We start from the raw sequence: 10,398 nt of genomic DNA, 5'->3' as shown, positions 1-10,398 counted from the left end.
CTTAAAATTAAATTGAACTTTAACAGCTACTTGGCATTTAACTTTTTAAATATGTAAATTAGAATACAATTTTTTTTAAATATACACTTGAGTAATCTTATTTCTTCTTGACCCGGTTTAGAAAATATTTTCGAAAAAATTAAGAATAAAACGCTGTTTCAAAAATTAAATAGGATTTTTTTTTTTTTGCATGACTGGGGATAAACTAGTCATTTCGCGAGAAGGTGGGGGGGGGGGGGGGGGGGGGGAAGAAAGCGTTGTCAAATGAGCACGTCTGTTATTGTAGTTTATTTTTATACCAGAACATCTGATCTAATCTAAAATCTTAATACCGATTGCATGTTTTAGCACGTGCTACCCTTGAGAACTCCAGATGTTGCTTGTAAATGTTATGAATACCTTCTGGATGGGAGGAGTATAGACTAATTGCTGGTAGATTTTAGTGACCTCGTAATGTATTAATCTAAGAAGTGGAAAGTTGCATTTTGTAGGCCCTATTTCCAAAAAAAAATAATATTTCACTCAAATTAGATCTCTATTCTTTAGAAGGTGAAGTGGAGTAAGGCGCATAATTTAGGCAATGGGGTGGGGTGTAGAAAATTTTTAAAAAGATTTACAATTTTTATAAACATTGAATTGTGCAATGTAGTGCCAGGTCTTTTACAACACCTGTTTTAAAAAAAAAAACTATATTACTATATCAATTAACATAATATTACTTTACTTCTTGATTGAAATTCTTGGACACATAGCACACACTTTCACTTACATATATATTTGATAGACTGGTAGCTTAGTCATGTAAGTATAGTAGCAGGGATGTACGAATATCTTTAAATATTTGTAGAAAGAAAAACTCAACTTACAAACATTTGAAAAAAAAAATGTTTAAACTTTCCTTGTTAAAAGTTCCAAATATTTAAATATACAAAACTAAGTAGCTAAAACAAGGGGGATAACTGTTAAACATGTTTAGACCACGAACGAATCAGATATGAATCAAAAATGCGCAAGAGCTATTTTAACATGTAGAGAATAATACTGTAATAGCACAAGAAGAAATAGAATACAATTTTTGATTTACAGTTTTATTTGTGTAAATAATACCAAATCCCAGCCAGAATTTTAAAATGTTTCAGTTAAATCAATTTTCCAAAAAAAAATGTGTTAAACAAACTAATGTCAGTAGAACATAATTAGATCTGTATTATCAAAAAATAAACAGGATCAAAACAATGAGAAAAACTATTGTCAACCTACATTTTCAAATTCAAATAAAGGCTGGAGTAAATTGTTTAAAAAAACATTGACTTTTTCTATACTATTATAGTTAGAGGTCTATTAAACAATTGCTATTATGAAGTTGTTCATTCAGAGAAAAAAAAACTAAATTTTCATAAGTTTTAACAACAAAAACAATATTTACCTCTTACTTTAAGATATTGTTTTAGTCAAACCAACTATCTTAAGTTTAAATTGCACAGAAATAGGTCACCTGAGAGGGTTGTATAAAAACATTTTCACTGTCATAAATGAAATCATTTTCCAGAAATTTGATAGAAATTTATAAATGAATTATAAAGGGAAAAAAAATTTAAAATGTATTAGAATTATTAAATTCGGAATTTATTTTTATAATTAAAAAGCTTATTTAATTATATGGACATAAATGTTTTGAAAAATTAGTACTAAAAAACTTGCAATAAATAAGTACACACAAAATTGAACCAAACATGAAATATAACAAGAACATTATAAACTATTTAAGATTTACCTAGGAAGTAAAAGTTTTTTTTATAATAAACACTAAAAAAAATTCACTTTTTAAGTTTTGGAAAATAACTTTGATTATGTTAGAAACTAAGAAAACCTTGCAAATGCAGATCTAGTAATAAATGCATGTGACACAATATTGTCACAATCAATTACATAAGAACAGAAGCTATGAGACCATGGCCTCAATAATAAATGCATCACTGTACTTCATATTGTCACAACAGAAACTATGAGACCATGGCCTCAGTAATAAATGCATCACTGTACTTCATATTGTCACAATGAATTACAAAAGAACAGAAACTATGAGACCATGGCCTCAGTAATAAATGCATCACTGTACTTCATATTGTCACAATGAATTACAAAAGAACAGAAACTATGAGACCATGGCCTCAGTAATAAATGCATCACTGTACTTCCTATTGTCACAATGAATTACAAAAGAACAGAAACTATGAGACCATGGCCTCAGTAATAAATGCATCACTGTACTTCATACTGTCACAATTACATAAGTACAGAAACTAAGAAATCATGGCCTCGGTGGCTCTAGTGACAAACGCGTCGTAGCCGGCCACTTGATATTGTCTAGCAGCTTCTGCAGGATCAGCAGCCTGGTAAATGCCACGCCCTACAATGATGATATCTGAGCATCTGTTTGTGATCACCTCTGTGGGGGTGAGGTAGTTTTGTCCCAAGTTATCTTGGCCTGATTCAAGTTGGACACCTGGAGAAAAAATAATTTTCAAATTGTAACTAGTGCACCATGTTAACACAGAATGCTTTTATATACTGGTGGGATGGTGTGATCAGATGGCAGAGTATACGGCTGCTAACCCGAAAGTCTCGAGTTCAAATCCTTGGTTTGTGTGTTAGTAGAACTACCCTGAGTCTTCCCATCTTTAATGAGTACTTAGCTCATGTTAGGGAAAGTAGGGTCTGCTGGGAATAGTGCTGATCACACTATCCCTTCATATGCTGAGGTCACAGAAACAGGTGAACTCCACCGTCGTATGGACCGTCAGGTTTGAATGGGAACGTAACTTTTTTTATATACATAAACTTAATAAAATGTTTTTTTTAAAACCCAACCTGGAGTCATATGTATTAATGTTGGATCAGTTGAAAGCTTTGAGACAGAGATAAAACCAATCACAAAATCTTTATTGTCTTCAGCCATTTTTACAGCAGCTGCAGATAAAAAAATTAATTATGAATACAATGGATAAGAAATAAACAATTTCGTTTTAACTAAGCAAATGTGAAGTTAAAAAAATCATATTAACTATATATGAAATACACAGTTAAGAAAATGAAAAGGGAGTAACATAAAATCTGAGCAAGGTATGGTTGAGCAGAGAGCAAAAGATGAACATGAAATTTTGTTAGAGAAGTTAAAGTAGATTATTTTAATTGTCTATGGACCCATCAATTTTGAAAAGCTAACTTTCCCCTTTTTTCTTTGGTTCGCCAGCAGTTTAATCTGATAATTAAATACATGTTAAAAATGTTTTGCTACCTTCAGTATAACTGCCAGTGGCCAAATTTCCAGCTGAACTCATTTCGGCAATGAGAAGACAACCCTTTGAAGCATCGACCTGAAAGTAATTAGAATATAAGCAAACTATGATTTTTTTTTTTTAAATCTATTAGTTAATTAACAACAAAATCCAGAAAGGAATTTTTAGCTTGATATTTATTTCATCATCTTTCCCCATTTGTGCCCAAGACACATGGGGCAGATGAAGTAGAGTTTTTCTGTTTCAGTGACCTTGGTATATGAAGAGATAGTGTGGTTACACTGTTATTTTTTTAATTTATTTTGAAACTTAAAAAAATATGTTAAGTATTGCTGTATAAACCTGCTTCTAACCTTGTTATAATAAATATTTTTCAAAAAAAGATTTATATAAATAAGAAGTAAATTTATAAAGATATTAAAGTATAAAGCAATAACTGATATCAGTTTTTGTTTTAACAACAGTCAGTCTACAGTGAGAATGTGTCAAACATCTAGTTACTTACTTCCTTCAACCCATGCACAACACCAGCCCCTGGAACAGCGTGAGCATTCACGATATTAGCCCAGTCACTTATGTGGTACACGCCTCCTTTAAACTGATGCTTCACTGTGTTGCCTATGTCAGCAAACTTTCTGTTAGTAAAAAATCATAAAGTAAAATCTTAAAGTCAGAAATTTTTTTAATTAAAAGAAAATATAAGGTACTTTTCTATGAATTGTGGAAATAGAAAACACGCTTTTATCACAATATAACTGGTATACAAACAAAATAATGTAAACTTGTATTGCCATGCTGCCATTTACATAAAGAAAAACTTTATAAATGCTGAATATACATTATTGACTTACCGGTCTTCAAATATTAAAAAGTTAAATTTAGCAGCAAGCTGTTTAAGTTTGACTGTAAACTCCTGATCAAAATCATCTAAAATATCAATATGCGTCTTCACTATACAAACATAAGGGCCAACTTTCTCTATTAACTGGAGATGAAAATTAGAAAGAAAAAACAATGTAGAGTGTAGATATATATACACAAAAAAAGAACAAAAGATTAAAAATAAAATTGCTTCCATACTCTTAAATTGTTTTTAAAAATATTCTAAAAACAAATGAAGACACTTTAAAAATCTAAAAAATAAAACCACTACAAAACACACACAGAAAGGAAAAACAAGAAATTGATAAACACCTGCAGAAGCTGCTTAGAATCTGACAAATCAGCTGACAGAGCTAAATTAGATTTTTTCTCCTCCATGATTTCAAACAACTTTCGACTTACAGGATTGTTACACATTTTGGCTCTCTCTCCATACCCAAGAACCTAACCAGATAATAAAGCATCTTTTAGGGGCATTGAAGAAAAAATTTCATAACTTAATTGAACAGAAAGTTATCATAAATAATTCTAAATAAACTGGTACAATCCTTTATTTGCAGAAGATATAAAAACAAGTAATGCCTTAAAGCAACTCTTAATTTAAATCTAAAAAATCTGGTAATTTATATCAGTCCACAAATGTAGAAAAAAAAATCACATGTCTTGAGCTAACAAACTCTAGAGCAGGTAGATGTTATCACTAACAAATACAGTTTGTTAAGTCTTACAAGAACCTATACCACTAAGATGGGCATATGAAGCTTAACTAGTTAACTAGCAGAAGTAAATAAATAAATCATAAAATATTTGCCTTAAAACAGTGGAAGACTAAAAGAGCAAATACTAAATATGACAAACAATAGAAATAAATAAAGTCAACCTGCTGGGGTAGCTTGGCCTGACCATTTGTATGAAATTTATTCTCCGCTATGTATGCTGTAACCTTTTCAACCATTTCTGAAGACATTTTACCAGCTTTATTTAAAACTCTAAGCACATCAGACATTGTAAAAATACTAGAAGGAAAAAGAAACAGAGGTAAGTAAAGATGTTTTGGAGGTACAAACAGTGTGAAAACTATGGTATGAGTTCACAAAATATGCAATAGAATAAATAATGTTGAAATAAATATTCACTATAATCTATCTCTTTATATCAGAAATGTCAAGCCTATGTTTAACAGATCAATTCCAATTAGCATTCACTTGATATTTAAAAGGATACAACTCAATATAAAGTTTATTTTGCAACAAATATACTTTACAAAAAAAAATACAACTTAGTGTGCCTATAAAAAATTACTTTGCCTACATATATTTGGATTTACCAACATACCTATATAATGTTATGCCTTCATTAGCCAGCTTATCATGACCCCCTTGTTCTCTGTTCAAAAGAACAACAGCTTCTTTTACAACAATACCGCAGGATTGAAGGGCCTAAAATGTATTTTTAAAAATATTTAATACAAAAGCCAAGAAACAAAATAAACCCAATTAAAAGCATTTGTAATGAAAAGACTAAATTAGAATAATTTTATACAAAGAGTTTTGAGCAGCTTTTTACCTGTGCAGTCTCTATTATACTAGATCCACTTGATACAACATCTTCAACAATAAGACAACTATCCCCATTCTCATAAACTCCTTCAATCAATTTATTTGTTCCGTAACCTTTAACTTCCTTACGTCTTATTAACATTGGAATGTTATTGCTGGTTGACATCAACTGCATAGAACAAAACATATATGTTAAGAAAAGATCTAAATGTAGACCCATAGATTTTTTTTTTTAATTTAAGAACAAAAGAGTATGAGAGGAATGAATTATAAACATAGTAAAGGATATCTTTTATCTAGGCCTATGTTTTATTTATATATATATATTTACATCGGCCTATATTTTATATATATATATATATATATATATATATATATATATATATATAGATATATGAAAGATAGATGTAGATTTATCTAACAATGATTTTAGTAAGCGTATACAAATAAATATTTGGTAAATGATGCTAAACTGAGCAACAAAAAATTCATGTAATAATTTTACTTACAGTAGCAAGTGGAAGTGCAGTATACGGCACCCCACAAATTGTTTTAAATTTGCATGAGGAGACCTTGTTCCACAATAAGGATGCAATATCTACCTGAAAAATGTGTGCAAGGTATTAGTTATTAGTATTTGTAGTTGGTTTATTTATAATTATAAAGAGTTTCTATTAGACCCTAACTACTGCCAAGACAATAATAGAAAAGATAGTTTTACTGTTGTTAACTTTTGTCAATGGGGTTTTTACACCTTAGACCTGAAGCAGAGAAGACAACTATTTTATACTTTGAAATAAATACCCTATGCAGACTTAAATAGTTTTTAACCCAAACTTGGCAGAAAAGATCCAGTGCCCAAACACCTAAAATTACTAATAGTTAATAGATCCATATTACTATCATTCAGCATCACACAGATCAGATATCTCTAGTGACAGTCAAGTAACACATGAATATAACAATAACAACAGAAATGTTTCTAGGTTTTTGACAGCCAAGGGCCTACATATTTGTTAAAGGGAATGGACGCAGTTGTGAAAAGTCTTGAAATTGTGTATAAAATATTTTTAAAATCTGGTGCAATATTAATTTGGTTATGGTTATAAAAACCCTGACTTTGATTTTTGACAGACTTCACTTACTCAGACTTAAGATTGGATGTATCTAATGTAAAAAAAAAAAATTTATAAGCAAAGCTTACAGAATAAATTACAATAAAATGGGTTTTTTGTTTTAGAAAATTGATAACCGAACCAATCAAAGTTTGTTATTAGAAAGCAAAACTTCAGAATATAACCCAGGTTTGATTAAAATAAATAAAAATGAAGCTTTGCCTTAACCGTAGCTTTTTTAAACTCAAATTATTTTAAGTTCTCTGGATTTGCAACATTAAATTTTAAAATATTAATTCTAAAAATTTTAAATATGATTTAGCCTAAATCATATTTTTTTACAAGTAGGACGGGATGGGGCAGTGTCAGCGTCAATTTTCTAAAACAATTTCTGGTAGTCCCCTATTTCAAGCTTATTTTTAAACATTTCAAACAAATGTAACTAAATCATAGTTCATAGAAGCAAACATCATTATTTTTGTGTCAAAGATTATATAGGCCCTAGGCCTAGATCTAGTAATTTTATTATTTAACTATTTAGATTTTAGGCCTAAGTAAAAAATTCATCATTTAGGCCTAATACTGGTAATAGTACTAATACTAATGCTGATGACATCAGCATTAGTATTAGTACTATTACGGTATTACCAGTATTAGGCCTAAATGATGAATTTTTTACTTAGGCCTAAAAAAAGTGATGTCAAGTAATGTGTAATCTACATTTTATGTGCACTTTTTAAATTTGATTTTAAATTATCAAATGCAGGCTAGATCTAAGTATTTTTGTGGTTTAATTCCAAATATGTGGACGGTCCACATTGACCCCAACCCCTTAGTCCACAAATTCAAAAGTGTCGATTTTTAGGACCCCCCCCCCCCCCCTTACCGCATGATGTGGACGTGATCATAATGACTCAACAAATGAGGGTGACCCCCTAGCACTACATCTAGCTGCCCTAGCTAGTAGCTATGCCTATCCTCAACACTGAGCATAGACGAGTGTACACTGTTGTGCATATTTTATTATTAACAATTTTATGCATGCTGTTCTAATCGACGATACTACACTTAACTACCCGACACTAGGCTAGTCCTACTACGCTACGGCTGATTGATACGGGCACTAAGGCTAAGGCAGTCTGATAACATCAAATTACCATTATTTCAGGGTATGATATCATCACCCTCAGATCAAAATAAACAGGAGATTGTATCCCACTCTTTAATTTGAAATCTCCAAATTTCACAGCATTTACGCTATGTAACCGCACGATAACTGATTCAATATTAGAATCGTTCACATTCATAGACCCCGCCATTATTGTTATTGATTCAAGAATCACGTTGTAGAATCAACTTCCTGTAGCCAGGAGGCCAGGGTACTGTTTACAGCAACTTAGGATAGGTCTAGAAGGGAGGGGGAAGCCGCATGGGCGCCGACCCCAATGAGCACGATAATAATACGGATAAAATGTATAGTTTAAAAGCTTTAATAGTGTATTAGACTCTAGGCCTAGCTCTATATGTTAAAAATAACATAAATAAAATATAAATGAAAATGTGATTTTTTTTTTCAAATTTAAAACACAAGTAGATCGAGAGGCATATATAGATCTAAAATGCGGTGCACAAAATGAACCACATATCAACATTACTGTGTCGAGAGAACTAACCATTTAAAAATACTATTTTCCAACAAAAACTAAATGATTATTAGTGTGACTTCTGCTGGTGCTTATTTTATTATTATTATTTTTTTGCTCTACATAGAATGGAGGGATTACGATATTAAGAAAGAAATCACACAACGTATCATCACGAAAGTCACAAGCTTACTACTGGGTCACGATATAGAAATGACAATTATGTTTGTCATAGCACGTAGAAACAATAATAAACACCAGCAACGCGCGCCTGTATAGATAGAGTTTCTTCAAGGTATCACTTCGGGCTCAACCCCCCCCCCCCCCCCCCCCGTTGCAGAGAGTTGTATTAGTTTTCATTTAATTTGTTAGAATTACATATATTCGTTTATTTTAAATGTTACTACTGCAACTGCATTAATATTTTTCTATTTCTTACTTAAATCCACTGACGAATCTACATAGAACCTTCTGCTGCGTTTAGTGCAGAGGCGTAGCGAGGGGGGGGGGGTGGGTGGGCGGGGGGTGCGGACCGCACCGGGTGACACCATTTAGGTGACACCAAGGCAAAAAATAGAAAACTATATAGAGAAAAACTTGAGGGGGGGTGCAAATCGAAAGTCTGAGGAGGTGCAAATCGAAAGTTTGGGGGGGGGGGGGGGGGGTGCAGATCAAAAATTTGAAAGTTTGTCCCCGGGAAGTGTCGCTGCGCCTCTGGGGGGGGGGGGGGGGTGACACCATTAAGTGCCGCACCGGGTGATACGCGACCTCGCTACGCCACTGGTTTAGTGGAAACCATCTTTTCCATTCGGTGCCCATATTGAGGCGGCAAAAATTAGTGGAAAAATTATGATTTAATCTATATAGTTTCGCGTTACGTCAATGTAAGTATTTTGTTGGTTTAATTTAAATAGGACTTATAGAACTGGGTAAGAATCATTAATTCAAAACATATACGTAGACAGTTTCTTAACAGATTAGCAAGTGTGGCAATATCGTCTAAGTTATATTTATTAATACGATTTTACAAAATTAAGTTTCTCAAAAGTTGTATTGCTGATGGAAGATTGCACAAATATAAAATAGTGTTTTTCTTAATTACTGAAATATCCTGAAATTTCAACTCCTACTATTTTTTAAAAATTTGTCTTTTTATTTTTCTATAGCTTACGCTTATGTCGTAAGATGTTCAATAAATGATTGAAAAAGTCAATAATGTTTTACTGACATATTATTATTCTCATGCAGACAACTAAATGACGTCATTTTATTTAATGTGATAACTTACGCTCGTAGAATGGTGAGGTGTTTTAATTAAAATCAACACCGTAACACTTTAGAGTTTAGAGTGTTCTATGTTTGGTATGATTGATACATTAATATTTTTACAGCTTTCGTGTATAATATTCTAATAATTAAGATATGATAATTGGTCATTTAAAATATATTCAATATTTCTTTTTATAAAAGTTGCGTCGTGCAACGAAAAATCTTTAAATATACACAAGTTTGGTAAAAATATACAACTCAGTTTTGACTTAAGTGAACTACGATCAACCTCAATAATTAGCACATAAGCCTCAATACGGTTTTCTCAAAGGCCAGTGCAGGGCCTAGTCGGGACGGCTAATATATAAATAAAGGAAAGCTGTCATAATTTGATGTATTAACCATTTATCTACCTTTTTATTTCCCAATAAATCTTTATATTTTTACTTTCTCGGTTTTGAGAAATAAAAATAATTAATTTTTAAGTTACAGCTGCGCAATAGGCCTACGATCTATTAATTATTAAATTTTTAATATTGATAGTGTGTTGTTATTGCGGGTTTTTCTGGTGGAAGTACCGAATGTGTTGGCTTGTTTGAATTTGCTGTATGTTACCCGAAGAGCATGTGCA

The 10,398-nt window shown here is 31.7% G+C and overlaps 1 protein-coding gene across 1 annotated transcript; it reads right to left on the bottom strand.

Annotated features, from left to right (window-relative positions):
• Nucleotides 1-1,126: 1,126 nt before the first annotated feature.
• Nucleotides 1,127-8,191, bottom strand: LOC131929318 (uncharacterized). Its single transcript, XM_059285431.1, has 11 exons — nt 8,013-8,191; nt 6,250-6,342; nt 5,748-5,909; nt 5,517-5,620; nt 5,062-5,197; nt 4,494-4,625; nt 4,151-4,284; nt 3,805-3,934; nt 3,299-3,377; nt 2,872-2,970; nt 1,127-2,506 (listed from the first exon to the last, which is right to left on the bottom strand). The coding sequence occupies exons 1-11, from the start codon at nt 8,172-8,174 to the stop codon at nt 2,304-2,306; spliced, it is 1,434 nt and encodes a 477-aa protein (XP_059141414.1). The 5' UTR covers nt 8,175-8,191; the 3' UTR covers nt 1,127-2,303.
• Between the last annotated feature and the right edge of the window lie 2,207 nt (nt 8,192-10,398).

The sequence above is a fragment of the Physella acuta genome, unplaced genomic scaffold, assembly GCF_028476545.2.
Source record: "Physella acuta isolate Inbredline_101_S28 unplaced genomic scaffold, ASM2847654v3 ptg001615l, whole genome shotgun sequence".
Lineage (NCBI taxonomy): Eukaryota > Metazoa > Mollusca > Gastropoda > Physidae > Physella > Physella acuta.
This window is presented reverse-complemented; position numbering and strand designations above follow the sequence as displayed.

What these genes read in the sequence shown, in the direction of transcription:
- LOC131929318 (XM_059285431.1), bottom strand. Translation starts at nt 8,174, where the DNA reads ATGGCGGGGTCTATGAATGTGAACGATTCTAATATTGAATCAGTTATC. An exon ending in CACTGGCAGTTATACTGAAG is followed by an intron (nt 2,971 to 3,298) that starts GTAGCAAAACAT and finishes TTTTATCTGCAG; the next exon opens with CTGCTGTAAAAATGGCTGAA. An exon ending in ATTAATACATATGACTCCAG is followed by an intron (nt 2,507 to 2,871) that starts GTTGGGTTTTAA and finishes TTTTTTCTCCAG; the next exon opens with GTGTCCAACTTGAATCAGGC.